Source organism: Triticum urartu, chromosome 1A (assembly GCF_056163025.1).
Source record: "Triticum urartu cultivar PI428250 chromosome 1A, HENAU_Tu73, whole genome shotgun sequence".
In the NCBI taxonomy this organism is placed as follows: Eukaryota; Viridiplantae; Streptophyta; class Magnoliopsida; order Poales; family Poaceae; genus Triticum; species Triticum urartu.
Window position 1 is genome coordinate 38,922,462 of NC_141873.1, and position 20,810 is coordinate 38,943,271.

Genomic DNA, 20,810 nt, shown 5'->3' on the forward strand with positions numbered 1-20,810 from the left:
CGGCCCAGCCGGCGCCCCACAGCCCAGCTCGCCCCCCCTTAACCCCCACTACCTCGAACCCTAACCCAAGTGCGCCCACCCCCCCCCCCCACGTCGCTCGATCCCCACCCTCTCCCTCCAGCGCCGCCAGGGGAGAGCCCCACGCACGAACCCCCACTCTCCCTCTCTCCCGATCCCGATTGGATCGGGCACCCAACGCCGCCGCCGCTGCCCAGTGCCTCCGGCCACCCCCCTCGCCGGCGCCCGCCTCCCCATCTTCCCCCGCATGGCGCCCGCCCCACCTCGACCCGAGCTAGATCGGATCGATCCCGCTGCTCGATGCCCGACGCCGCCCCGCTGCTCGACGCCGGAGCCTCCTCGCCGGACCGTCCTCGCCTTCCTCCCCGAGCCCCCCCACTGCCCGTGCCCTACTCCTCCCGATGTGAGCCCCGCCTTGCTCCCTCCCTCTCCCTCGCGCTCGTCGCCGCGGTCCCCGCCGATCTCGCCCCCGGTTGACGCGCTCCGGCCGCGTCCGATGCGCGCTCACCGCGCCGTGCCCGCGCACCGCACTTGCCGTGGCCCCCAGCCCCCCTGCCGCCTCCGATGCGGCCACCGAATCCCCCCTGCGCCGGCGACGCCGCTACACCGCGGCCAACTCCGAGCCCCCTCCACCCCGCGACCACCCCTGCCCGCTCGCGCCGTGGCCGTCGCCCCCGCGGCTGTGTCCGGTGCCCGCGCCCCTGGATTCCCGCAGTCGCCGCGGCCGCGTCCTCGCCCCAGCTACCACCCCCTACCACCGCATTCGCCGCGGCCCACTCCCTTCCATGGCCGGCGTCGTGCCCTGCCAGGGCTGCCGGCAAGGCAGCACCCGGTCCAGGCGACCCGGCGCCCGCAACTGCGCCGTCCGGGCGACAACCGTTGCCCCGGCGCCCAAAACCCGCTAGGCCTCCTCTGGCCCTATGACAGTGGGGCCCCACCCCCAGAATAAAAATGAAAAAAAGGGAGTTTAAAATAAATAAATAAATAAAATAATTAATTACTTAATTAAAGAGTTAATTAGCTTAATTAATATTGATTAGATTAACCTAATTAATCTGTTTATTAAACCAATTAATTAGGTTAGTTAGTTGTCAGTCAATGACATGTGGGCCCCCTGTTCAGTTTGACCAGTCAAACTGTTGACTGGGTTGACCCAGTCCATGACAGGTGGGCCCTGTTAGACCCTGTTGACCAGTCAACAGTTGACTGGTCAAATGCTGACTGGACCACCCCTTGACCCCACCTGCCAGCCACACATACATTCTGTTGGGTACAATTCTGTGTACCCATAGCAATTTAAGATTTAATTTTCGAATTAAAACAATTTAGAAAATGGTTTAAAACTTTGAAAATTAATATAAAATAAACCGTAGCTCGGATGGAAAAACTTTGTACATGAAAGTTGCTCAGAACGACGAGACGATCCCGGATACGCAGCCCGTTCATCCGCCACGCATCCCTAGAATAGCGAACACGCAACTTTCCCCCTCCGGTTCATCTGTCCAAAAACACGAAACACCGGGAATACTTTTCCGGATGTTTTCCCCCTTCACCGATACCACCTCGTACCGCGTTAGGGCACACCTAGCATCACGCTTTGTCATGTCATGCATCGTCATGCATTTGTTGCATTATATTTATTGTTTCTTCCCCCTCTTCTCTTGCTAGACACCGAGACCGACGCCGCTGCTACCCAGTACGACTACGGTGTTGACGACCACTCTCTCTTGCCAGAGCAACCAGGCAAGCCTCCCCTTTGATCACCAGATATCGCCTACTCTTTTCTATACTGCTTGCATTAGAGTAGTGTAGCATGTTACTGCTTTCCGTTATTCCTATCCTGATGCATAGCCTATCCTTGCTACTACTGTTGTTACCCTTACCTGCTATCCTACTGCTTAGTATAGGATGCTAGTGTTCCATCAGTGGCCCTACACTCTTGTCCGTCTGCCATGCTATACTACTGGGCCGTGATCACTTCGGGAGGTGATCACGGGCATATACTATATACTCTACACAGTTACCTTACCTGTGATACTGTTCGGACATGGGGGCTGAAGGGGCAGGTGGCTCCATCCCGGTAGAGGTGGGCCTGGGTTCCCGACGGCCCCCGACTGTTACTTTGTGGCGGAGCGACAGGGCAGGTTGAGACCACCTAGGAGAGAGGTGGGCCTGGCCCTGGTCGGCGTTTGCAGATACTTAACACGTTTAACGAGATCTTGGTATTTGATCTGAGTCTGGCTACTGGCCTATACGCACTAACCATCTACGCGGGGACAGTTATGGGCACTCGACGTCGTGGTATCAGCCGAAGCCTTCGTGACGTCAGCAACGGAGCGGCGCGCGCCGGATTGGACTGGAACGCCACTAGGCTAGGTCTGCTTCCGGCCGCCCACGCAACGTGCAGGTGTGCTAAGGGCGATGGGCCCAGACCCCTGGGCGCTTAGGTTTAGACCGGCGTGCTGACCTCTCTGTTGGTCTAGGTGGGGCTGCGACGTGTTGATCTTCCGAGGCCGGGCATGACCCAGGAAAGTGTGTCCGGCCAAATGGGATCGAGCGTGTTGGGTTATGTGGTGCACCCCTGCAGGGAAGTTAATCTATTCGAATAGCCGTGATCTTCGGTAACAGGACGACTTGGAGTTGTACCTTGACCTTATGACAACTAGAACCGGATACTTAATAAAACACACCCTTCCAAGTGCCAGATACAACCGGTGATCGCTCTCTCACAGGGCGACGAGGGGAGGATCATCGGTTAGGATTATGCTATGCGATGATACTTGGAGGACTTCAGTCTACTCTCTTCTACATGCTGCAAGACGGAGGCTGCCAGAAGCGTAGTCTTCGAAAGGACTAGCTACCCCCCTCTTGTTCTGGCTTTCTGCAGTTCAGTCCACCGATACGGCCCTTTACACATTTACCCATGCATATGTAGTGTAGCTCCTTGCTTGCGAGTACTTTGGATGAGTACTCACGGTTGCTTTCTCCCTCTTTTCCTCCTATCCCTTCTACCTGGTTGTCACAACCAGATGTTGGAGCCCAGGATCCAGACGACACCGTCGACGACGACTCCTACTACACCGGAGGTGTCTACTACTACGTGATGCCCGCTGACGACGACCAGGAGTAGTTAGGAGGATCCCAGGCAGGAGGCCTGCGCCTCTTTCGATCTGTATCCCAGTTTGTGCTAGCCTTCTTAAGGCAAATTTGTTTAACTTATGTCTGTACTCAGATATTGTTGCTTCCGCTGACTCGTCTATGATCGAGCTCTTGTATTCGAGCCCTCGAGGCCCCTGGCTTGTAATATGATGCTTGTATGACTTATTTTATTTGTAGAGTTGTGTTGTGATATCTTCCCGTGAGTCCCTGACCTTGATCGTACACGTTTGCGTGAATGATTAGTGTACGATTGAATCGGGGGCGTCACAATTACATCCAGGTCCGTAGACCACCTAGCGACGACTACAAGCACTAGAGCGAGCCGAAGGCGCGCCGCTGTCATGGTCCCTCTCTCATCAGAGTCGGGCAAACATTGTTGTAGTAGACAGTCAAGAAGTCGTCGTGCTAAGACCTTATAGGACCAGCACACCAGAACAGCAACTGTCGCCGATGAAGGGATGTATAGATCGGAAAGATCCAACTTGTAGACATATAGACATAAAAGAACAAACCGGATCCAAGCGGATCCACCGAAGACAAACGCCGACCGGACCCCATGAGATCCGTTGAAGACACACCTCCACATGCCCTCCGCCGATGCTAGAAACATCACTGGGACATGGGCTAGGCTGGGAGGACCTTATTCCATCTTCTAAGAAGCCGCCTTCGCCTCGTCTTCTTGAGCATCACACAAACCCTAAAAAACTCCAAAACACACCTAAAAACGAAACCTTCCCTCCGGCAAGGGTCGGGATCCACCGCGCCTCCATGATCCAAGGACTATAGGAGACGAGGCGGACCACTGGCATCGCCGGCGAGAGGCAGGAAAACCCTAACTGAGAGGTCACAGGAGGTAGGAGCAAAGGGGCGTACCTTAGTTCCATTTTAGAGATATCTACCAAGATATTTAATGTTATTAAAATATATATGAACTCTCTCTCTCACTCACTCACACACACACACACAAATATATATACATAAACATCATACAACAATGCAATTATCAAAACTTAATGCAAGGAGCCCTGTAATTTTGCTATGCTTTTTTCCCTTTTGTCTTCAAGCGTAATTCTTTTTCAAGATTTTGCTAAAGGATAACATGAAAGAGGAGAAAACTAGCACGCATCTACTACCACTATAAAAGAAAGAGAGGGCGGAGAACCAAATCATCCTATCCATCGAAACCTGTAATCTGATGGTCTACATCCCTCCAGAATACTGAACGCGTTTTACGCTTTAATTACCCACCATGCCATTACTTAATTAATTACCAATCATTGCCATTAGCATCGTTCCCCGACCACGTCGCTCGCAACCAGCAGTTTTGCCCCGACCACAGCCCCACCCCTCGCCCGCCCAGCAGTTTTGGCCCGACCACCGCCCCACCCCTCGCCCGCCCCGCGCCGCGCCGTCCGCCTCGACCGCCGCCGCGCCGTCCGCCTGGTCCGCCGCGCCGTCTGCCTGGTCCGCCGTGCCGTCCGCCTGGACCGCGCCGCCGCGCCGTCCGCGCTCCATCCGCCCGGACCGCCGCGCCGCCAGGACACAGCCCGCGCCGACCGGGTCGCGTCCGCCGCGCCGTCCGCCTGGTCCGCCGCGCCGTCCTACCTCATCCTCGCCTCCCAAGGACCTCGGCAACCGGGGAATGTTTAATTTGATCTCGCCTGCAACACCGTCGCTGTCGGGAAGTCGTCCAATGAGATCCGTGCGCATCAGACCTGGCGGTGGCTCCTCTCCTCAGCCGGACCCAAAGCTGGAGAAGGCGCTGCTGGCTGTCCACTTCATCGGCTACTTCACCCGGGATGGCGTCGCAGGTGAGTCCCGCCACCCCCTGAATCCTTCTTATTCTCCCCCATTCCCCATGTCCAACACCTATACACCCACGTGCAGCAACTCCTCGATGCTTCACATGTTCAGTTGCTCCTCTAATCACTCTCTCTGTGTGCTTTTCTTTGTATTGTCTACTAAGTACAGTAGGTGTACTGTTCTATCTTTGTACTATTTTCTTTAACTTTTTTTGTTGTATATACTTTGTTAGTAAATGCTCAGTTTTTTGCAATTATCTCATCACAGCGATCTGGAAGTGTCTGGTTTGAAACCCTTCTAAATAGTCACGTAAAGTTTTTCTCTAATGGAAAAATCTTCCCAAATAAAGAAAGGAGGATTAACTTTTCATCTGTAATAAAGACAATGGATAAGGTGTATAACTTGGATTGAAATAGTAGTGCTTCCAAGAATGAGTGCACTGTTGCTGTTGCCTTCAGTTGGATGTTTAATCAGGTGATGATTTTGATCAGTTTTCTTTTTATTTGTAGGCATATCGTTGTCAAGTTGGTGTTAAAATCAATGTACGCATATTCTTAGATCTGATTAGGGTCGTCGAGGAGAAGAACGGTGGCCCGGACCGCATACACATTATGGAACGCAACTTGCGGACGATGTGCGTGGAGAAGAGATCCTGAGGTATGTAGAAGCCATATGAGCTTTTTAGTTGAGTGACAGCAGAACTAAACAATTTTTTATGTGTACTCTTTTTAAGTTGATTCAGTTACAGCCTTAATTCGAGAGCATGTGTGTTCTGTTTTTGGATTGATGATGATGAGTTGTAAATTTGTGAGATTAGTTGCAACGAAATTCGGTTCAAAAATTCAGTGTTTATACATACAAGATACTATACTATAGCTCAGGGTTAAAATGTTATATGTAGTTCTGCACTTCGCAAGTCCTACTGACTTTTCCTTGTGGTAGGAGGAGAGGATATTGGATCTGAGTGCGCGAGGGAGAAGCAAAAGGATATTCAGAAAGGTTTTGCTCTTCAAAATAAATGCATTCGTAAATACTAAGCTTAATAAGGTTTTTAGGGATCTGAAAGTACTGAAAGGATCTGAACTTCAAACTCTGCTTTTTTCTTTGCTTGCTTGGCAGTACAGTCTGCAGTATATACATTGAAATATTGCCAATCTCCCCGCTGCTTCTGACGAAGTATCAATCTCGGACTGATTGCTCCCTTCTTGTGGTCTTACAAGACTTGAAATATTGGTATGTCCCATACATTGTCTTAATGCATTAGTTTTGTTATATTTGCAGTGTGCACATGACTCTTTCTTATCTTTATTTATTAATAACAAATAAACAACATTGTTTGTTATCTTTACTTATTAATAAAAGTAAGTAGGAATTCTGGATAATGACTTATGAATAACAATATGTAGAAATTCTGAATAAAAAAGTACATGAGAAATATGGTATCCACCTTAACAGAGCAATAATAATTTTAGTTGCTGAGAGGTTGACGTTGAAATTTTTAGAGAGCTAGACCCATCTTGTATGCCAACATTGGTCTTTAGATTAGTCAGTGTTGTGTTGCAGCATATGTTCGCTATAGAATATGTTTAGGATTTCTATAGAATTTGATCTGCAGGATTTTGATACTAATGTCTACATCCTTATAAAGATGTTTCATGTTTCTGAAATGAATTTTGTCTATGTGAAGAGAAGAAAGAGTGGATAGCAGTAGCAGGTCTTAAATTTGCAAGCTTTTCTTCAAGCAAGTTAATCATATGTACTAAATGTTTGTCAAATTATAATTAAAGGTGAATGGTTTGTTACAAATCTAGCATACATCTTTTTTATCTCTATCTTGGTGCACATATAACTTACACAATGTGAAGTTGTATATTAAAGTATGATGTTTCCAAAACGAATGCCAAACATAAGGGGAGTATGTCAACTTCCAAACATTGAAGAGGGGTGTATAACATCGTTGATTTTGGCTCTTGTTGCTATAGATGGGAGGATAATACATCTCTACTCTGTCCTTTACATAATTCTTGCCGTGGTTTTAGTTCAAATTTGAACTCCTCACAAGAATTAGAATTCTGCATGAATTGGAGCGAGTACTTTGGTGCTTTATTCTTTAATTCTTGATTATCTCTCATATGTGTGCTCGTAAGCATTTCGTTGAATGATTTGCTACCATGACAACACAAAATTCAGTTCACTGGTTCTTGATTGGATATCTGATTGAACAAAGAAATGTATATTTAGGCATTTGACAGGTTTCATGTCTGAAATTCCAGACTAGGCATTAGTAAATGAATAGATAAACAAGGAGTAGTCTTTAAGTAAGGTCAGTACAAGAAGGTGATCATAGCATCAGATTGTCCTAACTTGGTGCAAAATTATGGTCATCACGCATGGGCATATCTCTTTCAGGACCAAATCCAAGACATAGGTCAATGCTGGCTACCTTTTGGTGTATTTATTTGTTTTTGTTAGTTGATGGTTCTCTTTTATTGGCTAGATCAGCTATCCAACTTGTATCTGTTTCGTTGTATGAGGCTCCAGGGTTAATCCTAGCTCGTGTGATGAACAATTCAATCAAAAAGTTGTTTGTTTCGTATTTGGATTATCAAGGATATATTTGTATATCAATAGTCAATTTTGAAACATAACAAGCAAGACCATGCCCTTTTGGCCGGCCGAAAGAAAAAGTCCCCTTGGTCCTTTCTTTGCACCAATCCTTGTGCAACCATGATGACAAAACACTTGAGTTCCTAGATTGAAAAGAATAATTCAACTTAGGTTGTACTAGAGTATTGCAGATGATGTTGTTTATGATCATTCAGCGACAACACACTTCAGAAACTAACTTTCTCCAAAAAGCAAGATGAGATTACTACGTGTAAGTACTGGACTTTCTAGAATTTGTCCTTAGCCTTAGATGTCCTTGATGTCATGTATGAATTTATTTTCCAATGAGTGGACAGATTTTATGTTCTCAAGTTCTTATGCTTTTAATAATTTTAATTTGGCTCTATTAGTCAACACGTGCATTGCACGTGCACGATTACTAGTTTTAAACATATACAAAATAAATTTAGCACAACATGAGTATTTATTTTTCATGATTACATTACATATGTATAAAAAGTATTATAATTAATATTTTCAAACATTATTAACTACACTAATTTTGAAATCAAAAAATATTTCTGTTTACAATGTATCAAGATAAAATAGGTTAGAAAAAGTATAAAAGTTTTGTGCAAATTATAATTATTATAACGAGTTTGGACTAGCATTGCGTTAAGGAAGAGATTTTTAATCTGGTGATCAATCTCAGCGGTTTGTACAAGTTCTTTTAGACTATAATAAAATTCCAGTCAAATGTGTAATATTCAAATCAATAGTATTAATCCCACAAAGTCCTTAGAAATGGTCTTTACCTCTTACAGAGTTTTACTGCAAAGTGTCTGCAAGTTATTTGTGATCCAAGTAAAATTGTAGTTAATGTCAAAATATCACGTCTATAATAGTAAGGCCTGTATTTGTTAGGCATCTTACTTTACTTGCAAGATGAGCCACATCGGTGTCATCCTTTTGAGCATTGCTCCGTGTCCTACAGCTAAAAACTTCTTCGGGGGATCCGAAGAGAAGGATGAAAGCACTGGCCGCGCTGGGTCATGTAGTGGTACGTCGTGTTTGGGAACGTAGCAATTTCAAAAAATTTCCTACGCACACGCAAGATCATGGTGATGCATAGCAACGAGGAGAGAGTATGATCTACGTACCCTTGTAGATCGCAACGGAAGCGTTGACACAACGTAGAGGAAGTAGTGTACGTCTTCTTCCCTATCCGACCGATCCAAGCACCGTTACTCCGGCACCTCCGAGTTCTTAGCACACGTACAGCTCGATGACGATCCCCGGGCTCCGATCCAGCAAAGCTTCGGGGAGGAGTTCCGTCAGCACGACGGCGTGGTGACGATCTTGATGTTCTACCGACGCAGGGCTTCGCCTAAGCACTACAACGATATGATCGAGGTGGAATATGGTGGCAGGGGGCACCGCACACGGCTAAAGAACAATCTCAATGATCAACTTGTGTGTCTAGAGGTGCCCCCTGCCTCCGTATATAAAGGAGCCAAGGGGAAGGGGTGCGGCCAGCCCTATGGGGGCGCAGGAGGAGTCCTACTCCTACCGGGAGTAGGACTCCCCCCCCCCCCCAATCCTATTCCAAATAGGACTCCCAAGGGGGAAAGAGGGAGAGGGGTGGCCGGCCACCTCTCCTAGTCCTAATAGGACTAGGGGAGGGAGGGAGGCGCGCAGCCCTTATGGGCAGCCCTTTCACCTTTCCACTAAGGCCCACTAAGGCCCATATGATTCCCGGGGGGTTCCGGTAACCTCCCGGTACTCCGGTAACCTCCCGGTACTCCGGTAAAATCCCGATTTCACCCGGAACACTTCCGATGTCCAAACATAGGCTTCCAATATATCAATCTTTATGTCTCGACCATTTCGAGATTCCTCGTCATGTCCGTGATCACATCCGGGACTCTGAACAACCTTCGGTACATCAAAATGCATAAACTCATAATAACTGTCATCGTAACGTTAAGCGTGCGGACCCTACGGTTCGAGAACAATGTAGACATGACCGAGACACATCTCCGGTCAATAACCAATAGCGGGACCTGGATTCCCATATTAGCTCCTACATATTCTACGAAGATCTTTATCGGTCAGACCGCATAACAACATACGTTGTTCCCTTTGTCATCGGTATGTTACTTGCCCGAGATTCGATCGTCGGTATCCAATACCTAGTTCAATCTCGTTACCGGCAAGTCTCTTTACTCGTTTCGTAATACATCATCCTGCAACTAACTCATTAGTTGCAATGCTTGCAAGGCTTATGTGATGTGCATTACCGAGAGGGCCCAGAGATACCTCTCCGACAATCGGAGTGACAAATCCTAATCTCGAAATACGCCAACCCAACATCTACCTTTGGAGACACCTGTAGTACTCCTTTATAATCACCCAGTTACGTTGTGACGTTTGGTAGCACCCAAAGTGTTCCTCCGGCAAACGGGAGTTGCATAATCTCATAGTCATAGGAACATGTATAAGTCATGAAGAAAGCAATAGCAACATACTAAACGATCGGGTGCTAAGCTAATGGAATGGGTCATGTCAATCAGATCATTCAACTAATGATGTGACCTCATTAATCAAATAACAACTCTTTGTTCATGGTTAGGAAACATAACCATCTTTGATTAACGAGCTAGTCAAGTAGAGGCATACTAGTGACGTTTAGTTTGTCTATGTATTCACACATGTATTATGTTTCCGGTTAATACAATTCTAGCATGAATAATAAACATTTATCATGATATAAGGAAATAAATAATAACTTTCTTATTGCCTCTAGGGCATATTTCCTTCAGTCTCCCACTTGCACTAGAGTCAATAATCTAGATTAAACTGTAATGATTCTAACACCCATGGAGCCTTGGTGCTGATCATGTTTTGCTCGTGGAAGAGGCTTAGTCAACGGGTCTGCAACATTCAGATCCGTATGTATCTTGCAAATCTCTATGTCTCCCACCTGGACTAGATCCCGGATGTAATTGAAGCGTCTCTTGATGTGCTTGGTCCTTTTGTGAAATCTGGATTCCTTTGCCAAGGCAATTGCACCAGTATTGTCATAAAAGATTTTCATTGGACCCGATGCACTAGGTATGACACCTAGATCGGATATGAACACCTTCATCCAGACTCCTTCGTTCGCTGCTTCCGAAGCAGCTATGTACTCCGCTTCACATGTAGATCCCGCTACGACGCTTTGTTTAGAACTGCACCAACTGACAGCTCCACCGTTCAATGTAAACACGTATCCGGTTTGTGATTTAGAATCGTCCGGATCAGTGTCAAAGCTTGCATCAACGTAACCTTTTACGGTGAGCTCTTTGTCACCTCCATATACGAGAAACATATCCTTAGTCCTTTTCAGGTATTTCAGGATGTTCTTGACCGCTGTCCAGTGATCCACTCCTGGATTACTTTGGTACCTCCCTGCTAAACTTATAGCAAGGCACACATTAGGTCTGGTACACAGCATTGCATACATGATAGAGCCTATGGCTGAAGCATAGGGAACATCTTTCATTTTCTCTCTATCTTCTGCAGTGGTCGGACATTGAGTCTGACTCAACTTCACACCTTGTAACACAGGCAAGAACCCTTTCTTTGCTTGATCCATTTTGAACTTCTTCAAAATCTTGTCAAGGTATGTGCTTTGTGAAAGTCCAATTAAGCGTCTTGATCTATCTCTATAGATCTTTATGCCTAATATGTAAGCAGCTTCACCGAGGTCTTTCATCGAAAAACTTTTATTCAAGTATCCCTTTATGCTATCCAGAAATTCTATATCATTTCCAATCAGCAATATGTCATCCACATATAATATCAGAAATGCTACAGAGCTCCCACTCACTTTCTTGTAGATACAGGCTTCACCAAAAGTCTGTATAAAACCAAATGCTTTGATCACACCATCAAAGCGTTTATTCCAACTCCGAGAGGCTTGCACCAGTCCATAAATGGATCGCTGGAGCTTGCACACTTTGTTAGCTCCCTTTGGATCGACAAAACCTTCCGGTTGCATCATATACAACTCTTCTTCCAGAAATCCATTCAGGAATGCAGTTTTGACATCCATCTGCCAAATTTCATAATCATAAAATGCGGCAACTGCTAACATGATTCTGATAGACTTAAGCATCGCTACGGGTGAGAAGGTCTCATCGTAGTCAACCCCTTGAACTTGTCGAAAACCTTTTGCGACAAGTCGAGCTTTATAGACAGTAACATTACCGTCAGCGTCAGTCTTTTTCTTGAAGATCCATTTATTCTCAATTGCTTGCCGATCATCGAGCAAGTCAACCAAAGTCCATACTTTGTTCTCATACATGGATCCCATCTCAGATTTCATGGCTTCAAGCCACTTTGCGGAATCTGGGCTCACCATCGCTTCTTCATAGTTCGTAGGTTCATCATGATCTAGTAGCATGACTTCCAGAACTGGATTACTGTACCACTCTGGTGCGGATCTTACTCTGGTTGATCTACGAGGTTCAGTAGTATCTTGTTCTGAAGTTTCATGATCATTATCATTAACTTCCTCACTTATTGGTGTAGGTGTCGCAGAAACAGTTTTCTGTGATGTACTACTTTCCAACAAGGGAGCAGGTACAGTTACCTCGTCAAGTTCTACTTTCCTCCCACTCACTTCTTTCGAGAGAAACTCCTTCTCAAGAAAGTTTCCGAATTTAGTAACAAAAGTCTTGCCTTCGGATATGTGATAGAAGGTGTATCCAATAGTTTCCTTTGGATATCCTATAAAGACACATTTCTCCGATTTGGGTTCGAGCTTATCAGGTTGAAGCTTTTTCACATAAGCATCGCAGCCCCAAACTTTCAGAAACGACAACTTTGGTTTCTTGCCAAACCATAGTTCATAAGGCGTCGTCTCAACGGATTTTGATGGTGCCCTGTTTAACGTGAATGCGGCCGTCTCTAGAGCGTATCCCCAAAATGATAGCGGTAAATCTGTAAAAGACATCATAGATCGCACCATATCTAGTAAAGTACGATTACGACGTTCGGACACACCATTACGCTGTGGTGTTCCGGGTGGCGTGAGTTGCGAAACTATTCCACAAATTTTCAAATGTACACCAAACTCGTAACTCAAATATTCTCCTCCACGATCAGATCGTAGAAACTTTATTTTCTTGTTACGATGATTTTCCACTTCACTCTGAAATTCTTTGAACTTTTCAAATGTTTCAGACTTATGTTTCATTAAGTAGATATAACCATATCTAATTAATCATCTGTGAAGGTGAGAAGATAACGATATCCGCCACGAGCCTCAATATTCATCGGACCACATACATCTGTATGTATGATTTCCAACAAATCTGTTGCTCTCTCCATAGTACCGGAGAACGGTGTTTTAGTCATCTTGCCCATGAGGCACGGTTCGCAAGTACCAAGCGATTCATAATCAAGTGGTTCCAAAAGTCCATCAGTATGGAGTTTCTTCATGCGCTTTACACCGATATGACCTAAACGGCAGTGCCACAAATAAGTTGCACCATCATTATCAACTCTGCATCTTTTGGCTTCAACATTATGAATATGTGTATCACTACTCTCGAGATTTAATAAGAATAGGCCACTCTTCAAGGGTGCGTGACCATAAAAGATATTACTCATATAAATAGAACAACCATTATTCTCTGATTTAAATGAATAACCGTCTCGCATCAAACAAGATCCAGATATAATGTTCATGCTTAACGCTGGCACCAAATAACAATTATTTAGGTCTAATACTAATCCCGAAGGTAGATGTAGAGGTAGCGTGCCGACCGCGATCACATCGACTTTGGAACCGTTTCCCACGCGCATCGTCACCTCGTCCTTAGCCAATCTTTGCTTAATCCGTAGCCCCTGTTTCGAGTTGCAAATATTAGCAACAGAACCAGTATCAAATACCCAGGTGCTACTGCGAGCATTAGTAAGGTACACATCAATAACATGTATATCATATATACCTTTGTTCACCTTGCCATCCTTCTTATCCGCCAAATACTTTGGGCAGTTCCGCTTCCAGTGACCAGTCTGCTTGCAGTAGAAGCACTCAGTTTCAGGCTTAGGTCCAGACTTGGGTTTCTTCTCTTGAGCAGCAACTTGCTTGCCGTTCTTCTTGAAGTTCCCCTTCTTCTTCCCTTTGCCCTTTTTCTTGAAACTAGTGGTTTTGTTAACCATCAACACTTGATGCTCCTTTTTGATTTCTACCTCCGCAGCTTTCAGCATTGCGAAGAGCTCGGGAATAGTCTTGTTCATCCCTTGCATATTATAGTTCATCACGAAGCTCTTGTAGCTTGGTGGCAGTGATTGGAGAATTCTGTCAATGACGCAATCATCTAGAAGATTAACTCCCAATTGAATCAAGTGATTATTATACCCAGACATTTTGAGTATATGCTCACTGACAGAACTGTTCTCTTCCATCTTGCAGCTATAGAACTTATTGGAGACTTCATATCTCTCAATCCGGGCATTTGCTTGAAATATTAACTTCAACTCCTGAAACATCTCATATGCTCCATGACATTCAAAACGTCGTTGAAGTCCCGATTCTAAGCCGTAAAGCATGGCACACTGAACTATTGAGTAGTCATCAGCTTTGCTCTGCCAGACGTTCATAACATCTGGTGTTGCTCCAGCAGCAGGCCTGGCACCCAGCGGTGCTTCCAGGACGTAATTCTTCTGTGCAGCAATGAGGATAATCCTCAAGTTACGGACCCAGTCCGTGTAATTGCTACCATCATCTTTCAACTTTGCTTTCTCAAGGAACGCATTAAAATTCAACGGAACAACAGCACGAGCAATCTATCTACAATCAACATAAACAAGCAAGATACTATCAGGTACTAAGTTCATGATAAATTTAAGTTCAATTAATCATATTACTTAAGAACTCCCATTTAGATAGACATCCCTCTAATCCTCTAAGTGATCACGTGATCCAAATCAACTAAACCATGTCCGATCATCACGTGAGATGGAGTAGTTTCATCGGTGAACATCATTATGTTGATCATATCTACTATATGATTCACGCTCGACCTTTCGGTCTCCGTGTTCCGAGGCCATATCTGTATATGCTTGGCTCGTCAAGTATAACCTGAGTATTCCGCGTGTGCAACTGTTTTGCACCCGTTGTATTTGAACGTAGAGCCTATCACACCCGATCATCACGCGGTGTCTCAGCACGAAGAACTTTCGCAACGGTGCATACTCAGGGAGAACACTTCTTGATAATTTAGTGAGAGATCATCTTATAATGCTACCGTCAATCAAAGCAAGATAAGATGCATAAAAAGATAAACATCACATGCAATCAATATAAGTGATATGATATGGCCATCATCATCTTGTGCCTGTGATCTCCATCTCCGAAGCACCGTCATGATCACCATCGTCACCGGCGCGACACCTTGATCTCCATCGTAGCATCGTTGTCGTCTCGCCAATCTTATGCTTCCACGACTATCGCTACCGTTTAGTGATAAAGTAAAGCATTACATCGCGATTGCATTGCATACAATAAAGCGACAACCATATGGCTCCCGCCAGTTGCCGATAACTCGGTTACAAAACATGATCATCTCATACAATAAAATTTAGCATCATGCCTTGACCATATCACATCACAACATGCCCTGCAAAAACAAGTTAGACGTCCTCTACTTTGTTGTTGCAAGTTTTACGTGGTTGCTACGGGCTTTAAGCAAGAACCAATCTCACCTACGCATCAAAACCACAACGATAGTTTGTCAAATAGACTCCGTTTTAACCTTCGCAAAGACCGGGCGTAGCCACACTCGGTTCAACTAAAGTTGGAGAGACAGTCGCCCGCAAGCCATCTATGTGCAAAGCACGTCGAGGGAACCGGTCTCGTGTAAGCGTACGCGTAAGGTTGGTCCGGGTCGTCTCGTCCAACAATACCGCCGAACCAAAGTATGACATGCTGGTAGGCAGTATGACTTGTATCGTCCACAACTCACTTGTGTTCTACTCGTGCAAATAACATCAAACCATAAAACCTAGGCTCGGATGCCACTGTTGGGGAACGTAGTAATTTCAAAAATTTTCCTACGCACACGCAAGATCATGGTGATGCATAGCAACGAGGAGAGAGTATGATTTACGTACCCTTGTAGATCGCAACGGAAGCGTTGACACAACGTAGAGGAAGTAGTCGTACGTCTTCTTCCCGATCCGACCGATCCAAGCACCATTACTCCGGCACCTCCGAATTCTTAGCACACGTACAGCTCGATGACGATCCCCGGGCTCCGATCCAGCAAAGCTTCGGGGAGGCGTTCCGTCAGCACGACGGCGTGGTGACGATCTTGATGTTCTACCGACGCAGGGCTTCGCCTAAGCACTACAACGATATGATCGAGGTGGAATATGGTGGCAGGGGGCACCGCACACGGCTAAGGAACGATCTCAATGATCAACTTGTGTGTCTAGAGGTGCCCCCTGCCTCCGTATATAAAGGAGCCAAGGGGGAGGGGTGCGGCCAGCCCTATGGAGGCGCAGGAGGAGTCCTACTCCTACCGGGAGTAGGACTCCCCCCCAATCCTATTCCAAATAGGACTCCCAAGGGGGAAAGAGGGAGAGGGGTGGCCGGCCACCTCTCCTAGTCCTAATAGGACTAGGGGAGGGGGGGAGGCGCGCAGCCCTTATGGGCAGCCCTTTCACCTTTCCACTAAGGCCCACTAAGGCCCATATGATTCCCGGGGGGTTCCGGTAACCTCCCGGTACTCCGGTAACCTCCCGGTACTCCGGTAAAATCCCGATTTCACCCGGAACACTTCCGATGTCCAAACATAGGCTTCCAATATATCAATCTTTATGTCTCGACCATTTCGAGACTCCTCGTCATGTCCGCGATCACATCCGGGACTCCGAACAACCTTCGGTACATCAAAATGCATAAACTCATAATAACTGTCATCGTAACGTTAAGCGTGCGGACCCTACGGTTCGAGAACAATGTAGACATGACCGAGACACGTCTCCGGTCAATAACCAATAGCGGGACCTGGATTCCCATATTAGCTCCTACATATTCTACGAAGATCTTTATCGGTCAGACCGCATAACAACATACGTTGTTCCCTTTGTCATCGGTATGTTACTTGCCCGAGATTCGATCGTCGGTATCCAATACCTAGTTCAATCTCGTTACCGGCAAGTCTCTTTACTCGTTTCGTAATACATCATCCTGCAACTAACTCATTAGTTGCAATGCTTGCAAGGCTTATGTGATGTGCATTACCGAGAGGGCCCAGAGATACCTCTCCGACAATCGGAGTGACAAATCCTAATCTCGAAATACGCCAACCCAACATCTACCTTTGGAGACACCTGTAGTACTCCTTTATAATCACCCAGTTACGTTGTGACGTTTGGTAGCACCCAAAGTGTTCCTCCGGCAAACGGGAGTTGCATAATCTCATAGTCATAGGAACATGTATAAGTCATGAAGAAAGCAATAGCAACATACTAAACGATCGGGTGCTAAGCTAATGGAATGGGTCATGTCAATCAGATCATTCAACTAATGATGTGACCTCGTTAATCAAATAACAACTCTTTGTTCATGGTTAGGAAACATAACCATCTTTGATTAACGAGCTAGTCTAGTAGAGGCATACTAGTGACACTCTGTTTGTCTATGTATTCATACATGTATTATGTTTTTAGTTAATACAATTCTAGCATGAATAATAAACATTTATCATGATATAAGGAAATAAATAATAACTTTATTATTGCCTCTAGGGCTTATTTCCTTCACGTCGGCCATAACCATTCGGTTGTCCATGTGCCACTTTCTTTAGGGTTGCCGGTTGGATAGCCGGTCCCGGCATTTCTGCATACTTTGGCCGCCCCTAACTCATGTAGCTTCCCATCTAGGGAACAAGGTGTAACGTAGAAATATCGCATCCACGGCCCAAAGTGGGCCTCGCATCTGAGGTACATTTCGCAAAAGGTAACATAGCCCGCGATGTGCAAAACCGAATTGGGCGTCAGATGGCGGAGTTGGATCCCATAGACTTAGCAGCCCGCGAAGGAAGGGGTGGATTGGAAATCCTAGCCCACAGAGGAGGAAAGGGACGAAGCATACCCGTTCGTCTCCATGAGGGACGGGATGGCTATCGGCATGCGTATGTGTGTCCACGGATACTAACCCCGGACGAGTGGAGGCCATATCACGATCCAGAAGATACCCTTGGATCGAGAGGCGGCTCAGTTGAAGACGCGTGATGGAGCAGTTCCCCCAGTCGCCTTCGAGGGGGTCGTGTGCACGCTTGGAAGAGCCAGCTTCATTCGCCATTACAGGAACTCCTCAAGCTTACTTTGGGGAAGAAGGGTGATGATGAGTTGTGGGAAAGGAATGGGCAAAAACGTGCTTGAACATGGATTTGGGCCAGGAACCAGTTATGTAAAGTTAAGGAAAGTGACGTTTCAATGTCCGGTCATAAAGATGGCGTGATTCCCTAGATTTGCAGCCCTCGAGACAACGCATGGTGGGCCCAGGCTGAAAGGAGCTCGGTATCTGAGGTAGAGGATGACGAAGACAGGAACTTGTCTGCTAAGCCGAAGATCGCCCGACCGAAGACATGTCCCGGTGAAGATTGACAACCTCGGCTTCAAAGACAAGTTCGGAGGCTACCGAGGGTGTCCTGGACCAGGGGGTCCTAGACTAGCCAGAGTAATTTGTGGGCCGGACCGCTAGGCCGTTAAGGAGGAAGGACTCCAGAGGCCCTCAAAGTGTGGCAATCAAAGACTTGGCGTGTACTTCAAGCATGTATGATTATCTTCGCCATGTAAATACTTAGATGGCGACCGACCATGTGTAACCCTAGATACCCCTGGTGCCTATATAAGCCGGAGGGTTTAGTTTGTAGAGATCCATTCATATACCCATTCATCATACCCCTAGGGTTTAGACCACAACTTACGATCTCGAGGTAGATCAACTCTGTACTTCGATACATACATAATATAAAAAAGAGCAAGATGTAGGGTTTTACCTCCACATAGAGGGCCTGAATTTGGGTAAACTCCGTGTGTGTTCTTCTCTTGTTACCCGATCTAACAGCTCGGCCCCCTTAACTGAGAATTGTTGGTTTTGACACCAACACTATCTTCCACAACATTGAATTGAATATTGGTGTATAAAGCATTTTTGAATCATGAACTATATATCTAGCTTCCTGAATTATATAATGCAATTTGGAATAATGAACTACATATATCACTAATAGGAAAAGGCTTATAGGTGGACTCACATTAATAGTGGTCGCAGTCTAGCGCCTTTCATTAATAATCCAATAAATTAGCAGTGGTGGATGCAAACCCTCATCCGGCACTGCTATTGTCTTACCAATGACGGACACCAGTTTGTGTCTGCCACTGATAACACCTGTCCAAATTTATCTTAGGACAACTGTTACCAGGACGGCTCGAGCGAACCCCAGCCGCCGCCCACAACCCTCCTCCCTCATGCTCTCCGCGCTGCGGCTCACCTCCTCGCGTGGAGGCTTCCGGCTGTGGCGCAACAACGCCCCTGGGCACCCGGCGTGGCGGCGGAGTCGGGATGCTTGGGGGGGGGGGGGGGGGGGTGGTTGCAGGAGATTCCGACGGAGACTGTGCAGGAGTCCAGATCCAGTAGCTCTCCAACTGCGATTTGATTTAAGATCCAACGGTTCAGGAGTTTGCATCATGGTAACACATAAGCGCGTGGAGCGGCTGATACTTTCTTGATGACGCTCTACTATCACCCGCAAAAAGAAATTGCAACCAAACTGGACACGTCCATCCGGCCGTCCGTGTGACGCCCGGGTTGGCCAGCCCTGGGCAGACCTCGTGAGCCCGACACGTCCCGGACACGTGCTCCTCCACTGCGCTCTAGAAGCTCTTCACGTGTCCATCTGCGCATGCGCCGCAGTACTTGTAGCACTACTATAGTACCCGATCTCGTCGCCATAGCATTCTTCACCGAACCGACGACATGGCGGACGCCAGGGACACAGCCGCCACCAGCACCGACGACCACCACAACGGCGGCCGCGCTGCAGCCGCGCTGCCTGTGGAGAAAGGCGGCACGACCATATCCATCACCATCGTCCTCCTCGCGCTGCTCGTGGCCTCCGTCGCGGCGTTCCTGATGTCGTCACCATCGTCCCGGATGGAGGCACCGGACGTGAGGGGTGGCAGCCGCTCGGGCGCCGAGCCGGTGGAGCAGGCCGTCGGCCATGGCGGCACTCCTGGGTTCAACAGCCGGCTGGACGCGTTCCGCACGTGGGCGAAGCTGACGTGGATGAAGCTTCAACGGCCGCGCTCCGACGATCCTCGGTACGTATTATTATGTTCCTGATGTGCTCGCTCGCTAGATGATCCTGAGTATGATGTGATTCTGTTGTGTCAAGGTATGATGCTGGTGGAAATGGGATCGCCGGCTCGGCAGCGGAGGCGACGAAGAAGAGCCTGGAGATGGGCAAAGAGACGGCGGAGCAGGCGGCGGCAACCGCCGCAGGGGTAGCCAAGGACACGGTGAAGGGGGTGGCCGCGCCCAACTCCGATGCAGAGCTTTGAACAGAGGTTTTACTGCATGCCGCCGTGTTCTGTTAGTTTTGCCCGTGTAAATGTGTACTCTACCGTAGTTGTTTGTATTATGCTGGGCATTCTGGGTCCCCGTCTTTTTTTCTTGTAAATTTGTAATGACTCCCGGTGCCTGAGCACCCCGCACTCCACTGATCACCCGCGCTGAAGTTCCACATGTATATTGTACGACAGAAAGTGAAGAGAGAAATGTGTTATGCGGCATAATCACAATACTATGAAACTTGATCACAAGATACTCCATCTGTCTCACAATATAAGATCATTTTTCAAATTGTACGATCTTATATTGCGGGACGGAGGGAGTAATAAATATGGCATCACCGGAACGACACCGATATTTGCGGTACTTCCGAAATAACATCCGACAAACCAAAAAGATGCAAGTCTGACGAACAGTTGTGAACTGAATACAGATGTCTGAAGTCTGAACCGCATCTAAAACAGTTGGCTGTATTCTTCAGGTCTGAAGAAGAAACACCGGCACTAGAACAATAGCTTGTCTATGCGTACGCCAGAGTATCAGTATCGTTCGGTTCAGTCAGTCATTGCCATCCTTCTTTCCAATC

General features: G+C 46.8%; 2 protein-coding genes across 2 annotated transcripts; both read left to right on the forward strand.

Annotated features, from left to right (window-relative positions):
• The first annotated feature begins 318 nt into the window (after positions 1 to 318).
• LOC125524932 (uncharacterized) lies at positions 319 to 8,081 on the forward strand. The gene is made up of 5 exons (XM_087536065.1): positions 319 to 490; positions 4,500 to 4,988; positions 5,490 to 5,637; positions 5,923 to 5,979; positions 6,105 to 8,081. Exons 1-3 carry the CDS (start codon positions 319 to 321, stop codon positions 5,513 to 5,515), a joined length of 687 nt encoding a protein of 228 aa, XP_087392191.1. The 3' UTR covers positions 5,516 to 5,637; positions 5,923 to 5,979; positions 6,105 to 8,081.
• An 11,503-nt stretch (positions 8,082 to 19,584) lies between these two features.
• On the forward strand, positions 19,585 to 20,454 carry LOC125546123 (uncharacterized). The gene is made up of 2 exons (XM_048710307.2): positions 19,585 to 19,974; positions 20,049 to 20,454. The coding sequence occupies exons 1-2, from the start codon at positions 19,631 to 19,633 to the stop codon at positions 20,212 to 20,214; spliced, it is 510 nt and encodes a 169-aa protein (XP_048566264.1). The 5' UTR covers positions 19,585 to 19,630; the 3' UTR covers positions 20,215 to 20,454.
• Positions 20,455 to 20,810: the final 356 nt, after the last annotated feature.

Coding starts and splice junctions, on each gene's coding strand:
- LOC125524932 (XM_087536065.1), top strand. CDS start 319: ATGCCCGACGCCGCCCCGCTGCTCGACGCCGGAGCCTCCTCGCCGGAC. Junction 491..4,499: donor CCCCGCCGATCTCGCCCCCG/GTTGACGCGCTC, acceptor CGCAACCAGCAG/TTTTGCCCCGACCACAGCCC. Junction 4,989..5,489: donor CACCCGGGATGGCGTCGCAG/GTGAGTCCCGCC, acceptor TTTTATTTGTAG/GCATATCGTTGTCAAGTTGG.
- LOC125546123 (XM_048710307.2), top strand. CDS start 19,631: ATGGCGGACGCCAGGGACACAGCCGCCACCAGCACCGACGACCACCAC. Junction 19,975..20,048: donor CCGCGCTCCGACGATCCTCG/GTACGTATTATT, acceptor TGTTGTGTCAAG/GTATGATGCTGGTGGAAATG.